This window comes from Gymnogyps californianus, chromosome 25, assembly GCF_018139145.2.
Source record: "Gymnogyps californianus isolate 813 chromosome 25, ASM1813914v2, whole genome shotgun sequence".
Classification (NCBI taxonomy): Eukaryota; Metazoa; Chordata; class Aves; order Accipitriformes; family Cathartidae; genus Gymnogyps; species Gymnogyps californianus.
In genome coordinates this window covers 2,392,392-2,408,661 of record NC_059495.1, presented here as the reverse complement: position 1 = coordinate 2,408,661, position 16,270 = coordinate 2,392,392, and the positions used below count along the sequence as shown (strand labels likewise).

Here is a 16,270-nt window from a genome sequence, read left to right as displayed (position 1 = left end):
CACAAATAAGCAAATTTTTTCCTCGGAAGGAGAGGAGGAGACTAAGAAAAGAGAACAAAAGTAATTGGAAGCATAAAGTTCAAGAAGATGGATATTTGCTTCTAGTGAAATAGAATGATGTGTGAAATAATGAGCAGTAGTGAAAAGCTCTCTGAATAGATGAAGGTACTACTTGGAAAAAAAAAAATGCACTTTAATGATGAAGGAAAGTCTTTGTGAATAGCCTATGTGTGAAAGAGTCATGTTCCTCACCCACCCCCAAACCTCTGTAACTAATACCCCCTAAGGATTAGTCATCTACAGAAGAATACTAGCCATTGCTCCTCAGATGAAAATGAAACTCTTCTGACTAGTATGTACTTATGGTTCACAGTTATGCTTTTAGCTGTCTGGTATGTTACAGGTGGTTTGCACTTTTCTCTGAAAATTACTAGCCCCTGATACAAGATGTGATACTAGTTCAGATGTGAGTGCCTGATCGAGTGTACTTAGGTACATGTAAAAGTGAATGATACAAGCGGAGACAGCAGCTCCCTGTGCTATATAGCACACAGTTTGGGTTAGTGGAGTCATTCAGTGGGAAAATGACACTATTGCCAAAAAAAAAAAAAAAGACTCAGGGTGCTGCTTTAACTGTTAGCAGCTGTGGCCTCTCCAGATCTGTTGCAAGGGGGAGAGGAGGAACACATATCTGGGGGCAGAGGGTGGGAGCTCACAGGTAGATCAGGTTGAGCATAATATGCTTCACCCTAAGGGAGGTTAATGCTTTTGTAAATCTGTGATATCTAAATGCTTTGCTGTTGCGAATTGGACTTGCTCCAGATTGCAGGAGGTTGTGTTTGTTAATTTTAATGCAGTTTATCTACTTTTAGGATGTATTGGGTTAATAACTCAAATCTGAGTTCCCGTAACCTGCATGAAACCATAAAGCTTGCACTGACATGGACAAACCTCTTTATGTTAACTTGTTAGGCGATGTTGGGGGTGGGGGTGGTTGTGGTTGTTTGGTTTTTGGGTTTTTTTTTAAGACAGAATTAAATGAATAACGTAAAAACAATGAAAATTGAAAGCTGGAGTAGCTGAAGGATAAAAGAACTTTCATCTTTTTTGACAAGCATTTCACCTTCACTGCTTGACAGCTTCAGTTCCCAGATGTCAGCTGAGGATTGAGCAAACTCCAGTTCTCTAGGCCTTTAGTAAAAGAGGGAAGGAAACGTGTGCTATTCCTAATATTTTTAAATGAAAAGAAATCATGAAAGTTGCAAAGATATTTTGGAATATAAGTCTTTAAGCAGCAAAAACTGGTGATAGGGGAAGATAAGGGAAGGAACAGGATTCTCTTTTTTTGTCGTTTGAAGCATGTGCTAATACTACGTATTGATGTTTGGTTGCGATTTTTTGATTTGTTGTCTTTTATTTTCCCTAGGAGAAGTGATAATGATTTTAAAAAAAAAAAAACAAACCACCAAAACTAGAGTTGCAAAACTTGTGTAATTGTCCTTAATTTGGCGTGTGCCAAATTAGAGTTAGTTTGCTTGTGCTGTGGCAATGATTGACCATACTAGAAATGAATTCTCATTTCTCTGTGTGCGGTCAGTCTCTCTGCACTGTCTTCAAAAGATTAAAGTGATGTTCCAACATCTCTGCAAGATGCTAGTAGTTGTTAGCAAGCTGTATATTCAGGAACAAACCACACTTTTCAGATAGGAAACTGTTCCCCATCTTGAAGCAGCTTCTCCACCTCTAAGAATTACTTCCCTTTTTCCTGTCATCATCACACAGCTGAGATTATGGACAAAAGTGAGCTGTTGCTGTTGAATGCACTGTTCCTTCTCACATCGTTATGAAGAAGTTGCTGGATTTTAAGTATTTCCAACTGTTTTTTCTTTAAATCTTCTATGACCCTGGCAAGATGCATGAAAACTGAAGATTCAGAATAGACTGAGATACCTAATCTGCATTTGACTGTAGAAGCTGTGGTGCCAGCTGCTACTATACTGCTTCTCCTATAGAAGCCTGCCACTGTGTGCATGTATATAATATATACATTGAGAGTTGTACAAGGATTGCAAATAGCAAAATTTTTTTCCTTCAAGTATGCACATGCTTTTACTCTCTGTATTCAAAAACAACTGCTTAATAGTACCAAATAACTCCACATTGTAAGACAAAATATGGTTTGATGTAATGTGGTGGGTTTTTAAAACTAAAAACCTATTTAAACTGGAAATATAGCTTGTTCTTCATTAGTTTGCATCTCTTCCTCTTGCATCTCAAATAAGATATTCTTAATTAGTGGAGAGCTGTGCTTAGAATTTTCAGATATCTGAGAGACCGAACTAATGTGGTTACACAACACACTTTTATGAATATATTAGTGATAGCTGTCAACTGAATGATCTAGCTAAAGAAGTCTTGTCTTTTTTTGAACAGATTATGGATGTAGCAGCACAAAACGCATCTCTTAATGTGATGACAGAGGCAGCAAGTAGTCTGCTGAGACAGTGGCTCATTCTGTAGCGCTCCAAAACAATTTGTTTTCCAACCTTTGCAAAGTCACATATAACATAACTTTTCTAGTTCCATAGTTGCCTGCAGGAGTTCAGTATTAACTGACTTAATAAAGAGCATTTTATTAATGCTGTCATTATCTGGCGATATCTTCATAAAAACATTGTTGTGGAAGTATTCATCCAAGTCCTTGATGCATTGTTGTACCTGAATGCCCAGTCTGTAAACAAACCAGATCTTTTCAGACTCAAAAGCTATAAATGCAGAATACTTTCATCAGTGATACATGTTAGCGTTATAATTTTGGGAGTAGGTGGGTGATTGTGTAGACAATATAGAACTTTACTGTGTGCTTCTGTGGGGTGTTAAACTTCTGTAACTTGTTCTAAATCTACAATGGCTTTTTACTTGTGGTATGGGGAGGTAAGGAAATGTTTCAAAACTATTGAAAGAGGATTCTTCTGGAGCCATTCTGCTTCAAGAAATGTGTGACCTGAAGACCTGTTTTCTTGCGCCCATGTTTTCAGAAGAAGGATTTGGTTTCAGTCTTTCAACAGTCTTTGGGAATTGTTGTGTTTCTAAATGCATGCAGCAAGGAGACAGGGTAGGAGACTTCTGGAAAAGGAAGAAAGTAGGAAACATTGGAACATGAAGCACTGTTCTTGGCAAGAAAGTGTAGTGAAGGTTATAGCAGGATTTGTAGCCATGCTTCCCAAATTTACATGACCCATTCTTTTTTTATTATTCTTTTTTTAAATGCTTCTTTCCTCTAATGAAATTTTACTGGTTGTTGCTCAGGAAATGAGATCTGTTCAAGGATTTTAACCATGTAAAGATGAAGAAAGTCTTCTGCACATTTTTATTTTATATAAAATTACTTCTTACTAACTGAAGTGATTATATTGTTGCATAGTCTTATTAACCTTGGAAAACAAACTACAGTAGGCACTGATTATTAAGAAATTGAAGTGGAAATGGAAGTATTTAATCTTTAAAACTGAGGAAGGACAAATGAGTTATCCATTTCCCTAGAAAAACCTAGATACTTTTGTTATCTGGGAAAACAAAGTTAAAAACTGATTTTTTTGTTGGAACTTTTTGCAGATGTCAGAAGCTAGGAACTGCAGTGTTCAGAATAATGCCTGGTATCTTTGGAGAAAGTTGGCAACATAGACACTTGTAGATAGGCTTGGAAGTGTGGTGTGGTTTAACCCCAGCCGGCAACTAAGCACCGCACAGCTGCTCACTCACTCCCCTCACAGTGGGATGGGGGAGAGAATCAGAAGAGTAAAAGTGAGAAAACTCATGGGTTGAGATAAAGGCAGTTTAATAGGTAAAGCAAAAGCCTCACGCACAAGCAAAGCAAAATAAGGAATTCATTCACCACTTCCCATTGGCAGGCAGGTGTTCAGCCATCTCCAGGAAAGCAGGGCTCCATCATGCATAATGGTTATTTGGGAAGACAAATGCCATCACTCCGAACGTCCCCCCCTTCCTTCTTCTTCCCCCAGCTTTATATGCTGACATGACATCATATGGTCTGGAATATCCCTTTGGTCAGTTGGGGTCAGCTGTCCCGGCTGTGTCCCCTCCCAACTTCTCGTGCACCCCCAGCCTCCTCGCTGGTGGGGTGGGGTGAGAAGCAGAAAAGGCCTTGACTCTGTGTAAGCACTGCTCAGCAATAACGAAAACATCTCTGTATTATCAACACTGTTTTCAGCCAAATCCAAAACATAGCCCCATACTAGCTACTATGAAGAAAATTAACTCTATCCCAGCCAAAACCAGCACAAAGTGGTAACAGGCTGTATTTGAAATATTTGTACTTTCAATAAAAGGAACACTCAAAATATAAGAGCAAACCGTGGAAGTGCCAAACTATACTGGAAAAAACACCAAAAGTCAGTGTACTTGTAAAGCTAGATTTTTCACTAGGATAAGGTGATGGGAGTCAAGCTTCATTGGAAAAAGTAGCACCAGCAAGCCATACAGTTGCAGAATTCTCCCCCTCCCCACTAGGAGGGGGTGAGAAGTATAGAAGAAGGAACTATAAATATTTGTGCTAATCAGACTGATGATAGTGTGATGGATAGATAAACAAAGGTTCAGCATGAGCCCCAGAGAGCAGGCTGCTGTTGGGTTTTTTGGTTGTTTGGTTTTTTTCCAAATTGTCCAAACCTCCCTTATTTATTGCTTTGCTGCAGTTTCACTTTTTTCCTCTTCTATGCTAGACCTAACCTCTTTTCTTTCAAGTCCTATATAGCTTTGCTTTTATAAGCTTTTCTGTACTGCACACATTTCTTATGTGCAAGAAGAGTAAACGAGAGAAAGTTACTGTATTTTTTGCTTGCACTTGAAGAGAGCTTCGTAAAGCACCTAACTATGGGGAGAAAATGCACAGTGACTGTAAGGTGAAATTAAATGAACCAGAGCCAGGGAAGGAGGCAGTCTTAAAAGTTGCAGGGGATGCAAGTTTTAGCTAAAGCCTCTACACTCTGGTGTCTATGTGAAGAAAGAAGCTACTGTAAATACCTCAAGTTACTGAGAGGCTGATGCTGTCTGTATAGATCGCTATTCTAATTAGATTGCCATTAAACTTTAAATACCAAAAAAATGCAGCAGGATTTTTTTGCATTACTCTAGATGGATGAAGGAGGTGTTTGGGCTTTCCTGAACGCCTGATCTATCCAAGATTGGAGGTACCTTGTTGCTTGACTGAAAGATGTATTACCATTTTGTGATAGGAATGCGAGATTGCTACAGATTGATCTTTTCATTGGTTTGTAAGTAAGAAATAGCCAGCTCCATTCCTCTTAAATCTGGAGGTCACCCAAATAATGGGTATAAACTGGGATAGATGTGGAGAATGAAGGAGAAACCAGCTTGTGTCTGGTTGATTCCAGAGAGACAGTATAAAATAAATTAGAGGAAGGGGAGAAATGTGACACGTGGGTTGTTTTTAATAAATATTTCCTGATGTATAAGAATTTGGTCTGGCTTTAGTGGTTTGGGTTGATTACTTTGACATTTTGTAACTTTCTAGTGAAGTGATTTCTTCTTAGACTAATAAATTGTGCCTGCAAAAAATAAACAATAACCAGAAGTCATTTTATTAGGTGTGATCTGAAATTAGGCCAGGGTGACTTAAAGGTATGGTTTTTGTGTGGTGTTTTTTCTTAAGCTGCATGAATGATTGTTTGCATCCTCTGCTGCCACATGGCATATAATCAGACCAAATAAGGAAGCAGCTTGCTGTTCTGCCTTTATAAGTGAGTGAAAGGGGACCTGCTGAGAGAGTGAGCAATTGCTGTAGGGAGTAGTCAAAGGGAGTGCACATCTGGCAAGACCAAGTAGGAAGTATGCATTTGGATAGTCCAGTCCCATGCATGTTACTGTTCTTCTTTTGCCTGTCCCTTATTCCTTGTATGTGTGAAGCCAGGCCTTTATTATCAAGTTTTCTACTTATACCAAGTGTAAGACAGCAAATTGATATTGTAATTGGAAGGAATGGGAATAGGATGAGGGGGTAACAAACAGGAGCAGAAGCAGCTGACCCACATGTTTTATTTGCATGGTTTAGAGCTAGTGTCTTCACAGTCAAAAGACAGAAACTTTCAAACGGAGATCTGTAACCTTTTAGGACTTGCCATCTTGAGCATCACTGTTCCTGTATGCTTCTCAGTGTGCAATGTAGTGTAATGTGAAAGAGGGCAGAGTAGATGCATTATGGAGAGTGCTGTAAATACAAATAGCTAGCAGAAGACAACAGGGGGAAGCATGTTTTGAAAAGATTGGGGATCAGGATCCCCTAAATTGCTGTATGTTATACTAGGATAGAAGAAAGTTGCAGAGAGCTGGGGAGGAGGGTGGCAGTGTGGCGTGGTTGAATACCATTTTAGGTACCACTTCTTCCAAAGTGTCCACTGTTACGTTTCAATGAATAAAGGCTATGGAGTAACTCATGATTAATGGTGAAAATGTTGTGGAATGTGAACCTTTTTTCTTGTTTTCTGTCTAATGGCTGTATATATTGTTATTCTTATAAATGTGTATTGTTTTTGATAAATCTAGTTTCAGTGAGTTTTACATTAATCAGGCATTGTTTTAAAAAAACCAAAAACCCCACACCTATCTTTTGAAAAAAGTTTTTTTAAATTGTTTGCTTTGGAAAATAGTCTTGTTCTGCTTCAGCTATGTAAGAGTGCATCCTGCATCTTAAACAACTTTTCACCAATTACAAGGCTAGATCGGTTTATTCACTCAGAGTGGAATCTTATTTTTCTGGTGATTGGGGAAGACAAGTGACTTTTGAAGAGTTTATCAAGCAAAAGCATACTGAAATGAAGTCAATAAATAGTTAATTCTGAATTCAGGTGGGTCCATGATCAGCCTTACTGGAGATAATGAGGTTCACCTCCTGTGGATTTTTGTCTCCTGCATAGCAGCTGTCTCCTATAGTTCAATAGTTTGTGAAATGCAGTTATAATTGGAAGTATTTGTGTGACTTACATTGTATGCTCCTGCTTCAGCATTAATAATGTGATATTCAGGGTGAATAAACACCATTTATATATTCAATACTCTTTAGTATTGTTATCCTTTGTGTGGTTTTTATAGCAGCTATATTTTTCTTTCTTCTTGGTTAAAATGTTTTTTTAAATGTCTTCTGTTTGAAATTTTTAGTCTCCTAAGCATGTGTAGTTATCTGTGATTCACTTTGCAGGTATTGGCTAAAAACAAGGTCAATAGGACCAAGATCTGTTTTCTAAACTAATTGAGATCTGCCTGCAAGATCTGACTGACAAACATATCTGTACAGAGTTTTTTCCCTGAACAGATGAAATGCAGGTGTCCTTATGTAGTAGCATATTAATTACAGTTAAAATAAGCATATAACAGTTGAAACTACATGGATCCACCATGTTTTGATTATTTGTGTTGAGCCAACAGTTTCTCTTTTAATATACCACTTTGCATTTTTGGTATTCAAATTGGCTACCTTGACTCCAGAAATAGACACCATTAGGCTTTTGAAGAACATTTTTGTCTTTACAACACTGCTCTGTGAAGGGCGTGCAGTTGTTCCCACCTGCTACTGATATAAGTGTTCTGCATCTGGGCTCATTGGAGCATTGGCCTCCATCACCTATTCTGTGTCTTCTGTTTCTTGTAAAACTTTCTTTTTCTGACATGCTGATGTAGGTGATAGTCCTGCAGCCACTTAGTGGGACTACTGACATGTTTGATATTGTGCTGCTGTATTTTTAAGTGTGGGTTGTGTATTTCTGAGCTAGAAGAAAGCCCCCAGTTATCTGGGGTTGCATTATTCCCTTTATAATGAGAATAAATCAATGAGGAAAACGTTGGAGTTTTAATCTCACTTTTTCTATTTGTCTGCAGGTGGCAATAAAAATCATTGACAAGTCTCAACTGGATGCTGTGAATCTGGAGAAGATATACCGAGAAGTGCAGATAATGAAAATGCTTGATCACCCACACATTATAAAGCTCTACCAGGTATGGTTAGCAGTGTCTTTTTTCCCTTCTCCCCCTCTCTTTTGCTCCTGTATGAAGAGTTTGCTCTACACCAGTGACTTCTGGCAGATCACCAGTATGTGACAAACTCTGCTTTTCTGGAATTGATTTGCATTGAATAAGTGTTTAACTTTTTTGAAAGTACATCAGTTGTGGTGGTCTTCATTCCATGGTACCAATTAGGCTGGCCATGTTAGATACTCAAGTGTACCCGAAATCTGCTTAAAATACACAGAAGATTGTAAATTTTATGTTAGTAAAAGAGCTGAGTTGGAAACACCTGGTGATGAGACTTTGCTGTCTGTTAGTACACAAGATACTGTGTAAGCTAGAGCAGGGTAGGAATATTCAGCATAATGTGTCTACAGTGAGTACTAGCTGGGAGGATCTGCGTGGATAAAGTGGTTTTCTTTAGTCCAGTCTTGGCTCAGAGTGCAGATTGAGGAGTTCTTCCAGCCTTTTCTTCTTATCCAAAGATAAGACATGAGGATACATAAATCCAGATTCTGCAGACGTGCTTGTGATGTAAATGCATGCACCAAGCAAGAGCTTCCCAAACACTTTATCTTGAAGTGCATTTAGTAGGAGACGGATAACTGTTCTTTGGATTTATTTTTGTTGGAATCTTGCATTTCACTTCTGTTGTGGATGTGGACAATTTGATATTTATCCTAAAGTGAATTATGTGTGTTGTGGTATTGAATGCATCCCTTTATAACATAAAGGATGAATAATTATGGTACAACAATGTGTATTTACATAAGAGATAAACCTGCACTTGTGATAACGCAGACAATGAAAACTTTAGAAGGTTTTTACTTGTGACTTTTTTTAGTGTGCATAGTTTGTATAGTAAAATATAGGTTTGTTTTATATTGTTTCTCTTCTGTTTCATTTTCTGTTCCTGCTAGCATATGGTAAAATGTTTGAGGCTGCTGGCATTTCTGCTTCAGTTAACTCTTGCTTTTAAGGCTTTCCTGAGAATATTCCCTTTGGGGTCTGTTGTTAGTGTTCTGTTTAACAAACCACATGGTGCTTCTGAGATACTGTCTTGCTTCTTTCAAATAAACCTAGCTCAACAAACAAATGAAGATCTGTGATGCTAAAACCAAACTTTAAGTTCACCTGACAACGTCTATAAAGGCAATGTGAGCGTGAGGACTTGGACCTATGGTGTTAGAGTTCTACTGAGTAAAGATGAAGATCCCAGTTTAGACTTGTTTAGCTTTAATTTCATTTTATGGGAGACTGACACTTCCTCTTAAAAGTATTGATTCACTGAGTAGAGGCGGACCTTAGAGAGTTAAATTTCTAACTAGCTTGAGTAATATCTACCCCAGTTCCTTCTGAATGAATGACAAAACACAAAAATGGTAGAGGAGAGTCTGGAGATCAAGATCACTTGAAGAGGAGGGTAATTATTATGTAGTGCTTACCCCTTTACTGTTAAGGGATTGGCTTGTTAGAAGTGCACTTGGTAGATAGGTGAGTTTATTTTTAAAATAGCCTTCAATCAGATTGTCTCACTAGTGCTTGTATAATGTGCCCATCACTGTACTGTGTCCACAGTACAAGTTTCTGAATTGTCTCCTGTCAAGGAACTACTGAAGATTGTCAGTTAGGTAATGAAGCTAGCAATCTTGGCTTGATTAAGAATGGTTCCATATACATGTAATCCACAGGCTGTTGCAGCTTCCTGTCTCCAAATGTTGGTTTAAAACAGTCTTTCCAAACTGTTTTGCCTTCCAGATACAGACATTTCAGTCATAATATGCTCAGCTGTTGTAGAATTAAACAAGGGTGCAGGAGAGACTGAAGAACTGCTGTCTTGTTCTGTCTGCTGGCTTGTCAGTTTTTTGGTAATTCTGCTGGTTTTATAACTATATCTTTCAGGATTTGCTTTGGTTTTTAAAGCATTCTTCTAAAAAGAGTTTATTTGTGAGCAGTCTTCTAGTTACTTTCAAGTTTGTGCATAAAGAAAATGGAAAAATCAAATTCAAGAAGGTCTTGTCCACAGACAGCTCAGGCTGAACTATTTTACTGTAGTTACTGAAATAGGCCCAAAATGTGTTGGGTGTTGAAATTGTTGTATTGTACTGAAGGGAAGTCCTAAATGACTTTCTTATTTTGAAGTAGAGGATTTTTCACTTTCAGTGTATCTTTTGATTATGCTATTTGTACAATGCATTCCTGAGTAGCTGTTTAAGCAACTGAGGAGTAGATCATGAGGAAGAAAGCTGCAAGATAACTGACTGGGCTGCGTTTTCCCAACTTATATCATGGAAGTATGGAATGTTGAATTGTTGGGTGAAATCTTTCTGTTCAAGGTCATGAACAACTGTTCATAGAAAAGTTTTGAAGTCTTCCCCTTACCCTCTTTCTTTTTTCCTGTTTATCTCCCTCTATTCCTTCCAGCCTCCCGTGTTTCCGAACTGTGAGTAGTCTGTTCTTGTAATAGGAAGGCTGGAACTTACCAAAAGACAAAGTAAAAGATGCTTAAAGTTTGGTGGGTTTTCTTTTCCTCTTCCCACCAGAGGATATATTGAGGATGTGATAGTTCTGTAGCTGTACTCTCCAACGTACAATGGGATCCTGTGATGTGGTGCTTTTACCTGAATTTTGCCAGGTTTTAAGACTGATGCTCATCTGTTTTTTGGTTTTTTTTTCTTTCTATAACTAGAGATTTGTTGGTAACAGAGGTCAGTATTATCCCCAGTCTTCTTTCCCAGGCACCAGCCATCAGCATGTTAGAAAAGTTGAGCAAGGGAATTACTTTAGGCCAATTCCTTAAAGGAAAGTCTTTAAATTAGCTGTTGAGGATGCTATTGTTTTGTGTTAGTCACTTGTGGCTGAGAATCCTATCCACCTCCTCCTCCGTACACTGGCTTTATGAAGTATTTAAAGCTTATCCTTGTGCTTAGCATGCAAATACTCCCCTTGAAATTGTTGAGGTAACTTGAAAAAAATAAAGTGAAAGATTGTGATAACTGTATGTACAAGGCAAAGACTTTCACATCTTTACCAGAAGAGAACAATGAAAATAAGTATCCATTTGGGTGTTTGCTTTTTGCTCTTCCTGCAAACAATCTCATGTGCGATTTCTCCATCAACAGGTGATGGAGACCAAAAGCATGTTGTACCTTGTGACAGAATTTGCCAAAAATGGAGAAATTTTCGGTAAGCAAGAGAATATTTTCATGTTCAACATCTTAATGTTAACTTCTGAAGTTTGTGAATTGTATTTATATTGCCCAAGGATCCCTTTTACTGTAGTATGTCACTTTCCTTTATTTGTCAAGAAATGTGTGGTAACTGTCACATTCTCATTTTAGAACTAAGAACTTCAGGGAAAACTGTTAGTGTACACTAGTGTAAGAAAAACATTAAAAATCACTGATGTTCCTTTAGCAGAAGACATAGCTTGTTAAACAGAACAGTGCAGGATAAACTCTCATCTCAGCTGACAGCATTACCAGATTTTCAGTGTTGAGATGAAAAACTGTATTTAAATGTTCAGCCTGATAATGAACAGTGGCCCGAACAGTATTTCAGGTAAACTGAAGAATCTGTTTCTTATGCAGTTATGTACTGATTTATCAGACATGATTTTTTAATATGTTTTTAGGAAGACATGGTGGGCAGGAGGGGTTATCAGGGTGACTTGGAGTAACACTCATAATAAACATTTTAGGTTGTCTGTGTTGACCTGCATGGTCAAATTCACGTTAATTCTTGTTCTTTGGCTCAAACTCATCACTCAAGCAGGACTTCAGTGTTAAATTTCTGTGAAATACAGTATTTTTTTAGCTGTAATACTTCACGATGCAACTTTTTTGTTTTGTAACGCTCAGCTTGGACTACAATAGAGGTCTCATTCTATTTCTTTGGAAAAAATTGTTACTTAAATCAGTGCAGGACAATTGTAGTATATAAATATTCAGAGCAGATAACACTTCACACTTGCTCAGCCCTCTTTGAGTGTACATGATCGCTCGAAGTGCAGAACAGTAGAGAATCCTTCAGTATTTTGAAGGACCAGAGGAACTGAGGAAGCTTGCTAAATTTTAGATTGCTGCTGATTATTTAAAAGGGAATTTGTGAAGTGGCTGTGCATCAGCCTTTACTCTTCCCCAGGGCTATGGAGTGAATAGTAAAAGTGATTCCACGCTCCTGAGGCTTGTGTTCTAGTATTGAAGGCGATTCCTGCACTCTCTCTCCCTTCTTGATTGTGGTAACAAGCACAGTAAAAAAAAATCATGTGTGTAACACAGACCTTGTTATGGCAGCCAGGTTGTAGCCTTTGAGCTCTCCTTCAGTATAGCTTGAATAACTGTCATAGCTCTAAAAAGTCAGGCTTATGGCATCTGCTATGCCATTATTAGTTATCTCTAGGGCATTTTGTCTTCCGTGATTGTACTGCGCATACATGTCCCAAGTTATTGTTTGAGATTTTTCTAAGCTATTGTGGCTAGGGTAGCAGTGAAGTCCCCTCAAGGAGGGACAGGCTGAATTTTTTCCCAGAACTAACTATATATAGCAGTGCTCCTTTTTAGGCCACAAAGAAGAAACATATGAAATGTGATGCTAAGTAGTTAAATGCATTTCATTCTGATCTGTGGTAGTGGCTTTAACTTAACGAATCTGTGTTAGTGCCTTTTAACTTTAAAATATGCATTAATGATCAAAGTAAAAATGCTTTTTTAGCTCCCACACATGCGACAAAAAATTTGGGTGAGCCTGTGTTCTTCTGACCAAAGACGAGCTTGCTACTCAAACTTGTTCGAAATGGTTGACAACCTGCAGAATAGCAAGACAATGTTCTAGTAAGGCTGGGATGATAAAATACCGAGAATGTTACTCCCATTTCTGTATACAGCATGTTAGCATAGGTCTGTTTTGGGGCCTGGTAACCTTTGAATATCTTGTGCATTTCTCAGGAATGTGGATTTGGTTGTTTTGGTTTGTTTTTTGTGTTGTGTTTTTTTTCTCTGAAGGAACAGCATGATTTGCTTTACACTGATTACCATCTGGAAACACTGAATAAGAAGAAAGAGAATTCTGTTCTTCTTGCCTTCTAAGCTGCTGTTCTCAAACCAGTGCTAATCTTGAAGCCCAGCCATGAGTTGCAGGCTGGCCTACAATTTTTTTTTTCTTCTGAAATCTTTCCATTCATCTTATTACTTGCCTTGGGAACTACAACATTGGAGGTTGTTTATCTTGCAAGATTTGTATGCAGACTTGCATAAGTGATTAGCATAAGCCAAAAATCTATCTAAAAATTACCTTTGTACCTACATCAGGTTAAGTTTGTGTATTTTGTGTAGTTTTAAGGTTTCACATATGAAACATTCTCAGTGCTCAGTCAAGATTCTGTAACTATTAAGTTGCATTTACATGACCAGAAGCTTTTTTGCTGCTGCTTTATGTGAGAAAGTGAGGTGGTCATAGGGAAAAACAAATTAACAGAGGGCAAAAAATATACAACTTTAATCAGCGTGGCTAAAGGTTCTAGAGGTAGCTTGGACGGTGACTCTCTTTGCCTTATTTGTCTTGGCTTTATTGTGTTTCATTGCCTGTAAAACTTTGACTTAAACTCTTAGTTCATTCTGAAGAAGAAAAGCCTTTTTGGGGCTCTGAGACTTTCCCTGTTTGCAGATCCTTTAATGTATGTTTCAGACACAGTTTAGCTAATTCTCTTAGACCTTGTTTTCTCATTAAAATAAGGAATCTTTCTGGGTCCATTATTAGAGAAAAAAGCTATACAGAAATATTAAGTCTAAATTAATCATTTTTTCTGATTTATTGGAATGATTTCTGAGTGTCTTTTGTAATTAAGGATGGGATATTCTGCTGTTGTATGTATTTACCACTGTTACATGTTTTTGGAGGAGGAAGCAGAAATGAGGTAATGGCAGAAACATGTTAGAATTTCAGAGGGGGAAAAAGTCTCTTCCGGTTTTTCTGTTGGCTCTCAGACAGAAAGTGCACTACAACAGTAAGTGCTAGGTGAAGAGCAAATAATCACTGTCAAGCAATATGTAATAACTTTAATTTTGAATGGTACCCAGGACAATGGGTTTATTTTCCATGAATGAGTCTAGCATGTCCTAATAGAGTAACAGAAGAAAGGAATAGAAAAATAGCAGAGAAGCAGAAATATTCTCAAAGGTAAAGAAAATCTTAGCTGGAGTATTTCATACGTAGCAGGTACTATTGCTTTGTTCAGGAGTTGGACTGAGGTGTTAAAGTAACAACCTTTCTTGCTTAATAAAAACTAATTTCATGAGTTTTATGCTTGATACCCAGGCACTTAGAGTTTTCACATGCATTTTAGTTGCAATAACAAAATTGGAGTTGCTGAGAGAGTTTCTCTGAAACTGTCACTCAACATCACCAGGCAGAATGAACTCACGAGGGCAATGGAATAGAGTTCACCATGTAGAGGGTCCTGGTGATTGGAGTGAGAAGAGGTGGAGCCTGACTGATCTTTGTGTTTTACACTGGGGGGTGGGGGGATGGATTTCATGGAAACAGAACTCAAATGTTCAAAGTCCCCTCTTGTTGTCTGTATTATCTCCCGCTCCCCCATTTTAAGTCCTTATCGTTGGACTGCTTGTGTCATAAGCAGGATATCATGTCCAGGGTAACTGTGATGTAACTGGAAAGTAGAGAAAAGCATGGTAGTATTTAAAAAACCAAAAAAGTAGGAAGATGACTCAAACTATGGCTTTTCCTCCTTCCTGTCCTGATCCCTCTTTGGGCGTTTTGAATTTGCCATGTCAAGTCTAACAATGTGTAAAATAAAGTCTCCCTTTTATAACATTAGTTTTCAAACAGCACAAGTAGTGGGATGCTCTTCTGGAGTCCTGTACCCAACTGTCTTCAAAGTTTCTAACACTTTGCCATGCATGATCCTGCTTTTTGGGGGTTTTTACTTTGTTTTCTCTTCTAAAGCAAGATGGTTAGAAACCTGTGGAACCTGCTATTTCTTCAGTTAATCAGTCTCCTGACAGCATTTAAGTATTGTGCTCCGTTTGGTTCTTTGACTAACCTTTGATTGCACTTGAAGGGGGGGCTTAAAAAACCACAAAACAACCAAAAACCAAACAAAAACTCGCTCTAGGTTTGTGGCAAGAGCAGCTTATTTAAATTTTTACTCAAAAGCTAGTGAGGTGGGAGAAGTGTAATGAGAGAGACAAACTTCAGTCTATTGGGGCTGATCTTCTTGTATGTTCCCCCTGTAATCAGTGAGGAGTGAGAGGCCTCTCAGGGGGCTGGTTCAGAGCTTTGACTCACCCTCCAGAGGAGCCTCTCTTTTTTTTTTTTTTTTTTTTTCCCTCTGAGTACAGCAGGAGCTGAGAGATTAGACTCCCTAGGTTGAAGTTAGCCTTTGTGATAGGTCTCCTGAGTAACTTTGCTACTCAGTGATGTACAAAAATTGTGAGAGTTTATAGAAGTCCCTCTTCTGTCTTCCTCTTGAATTAAGATAGCATAGTATGCTCTTCAAGATGGTTGTCAGTAGTTGGTAACTGGTAAATGTTCTCTTAATACCATGTCAGGCTTTCAAGTTCACTGTGACTAGCCTGGTATTAAACCTCATTGAGTCCTTTCAGCTCTGCTAAACCATCATTTCATAGTGCTGACTGGTAGTTCATGGACAGGATTATTTTTAACCCCTGTACTAACATTCTTCGCTGTTTTCATAGCTTCAGTGAAATTGTCTATACTCAACAGCAGTTTTGAATTTACCTTTTGTCAGTTAATGTCATTGCAGTAAATAATGTGTTTACCCTGGACACTTCAAATGCTGTTACATTTTAGATCTGCTTTTTAAAAAGGTCTTTAGACTTAATAAAACATTTGAATTAAAAAGGTTTCAGTTGTGCTTAATACTTCACAGATCTACGAAGTTTTTAACTAGCTGTTTCTGCTGTGTTTTTAAAAGTATCTTTACAGCCACCATCTTGTAACCTTTTTCAGCATCTCTCACCTGAAGTCTCTAAAACAGTTGAGATGCAGATTATCTGTTAGCTAAACTGACTACAGTGAACCTGTTCTGAAGGGCTAATTCTCTAGCTTCTCATCAGTGACTGTTTGTTTGTTTATATTACAAGAATCCAGACTGCGGAGGGGGAAGCTGACTATTAAGCCTAAAAACAACATAATTGTTCAGCAAGGGGGAAGGCAATAGCCAAGCTTTCAGTTATGGTTGTTTCTACCCCCT

The 16,270-nt window shown here is 38.1% G+C and overlaps 1 protein-coding gene across 1 annotated transcript in view; it reads left to right on the top strand.

Annotated features, from left to right (window-relative positions):
- Window positions 1-16,270, top strand: part of SIK2 (salt inducible kinase 2) — a 59,763-nt gene that overhangs the window by 3,305 nt on the left and 40,188 nt on the right. The window contains exons 2-3 of the mRNA XM_050910810.1: window positions 7,912-8,028; window positions 11,160-11,223. Of these exons, the coding sequence (XP_050766767.1) occupies window positions 7,912-8,028; window positions 11,160-11,223 (181 nt within the window). The remainder of the gene's footprint in view (window positions 1-7,911; window positions 8,029-11,159; window positions 11,224-16,270) is intronic.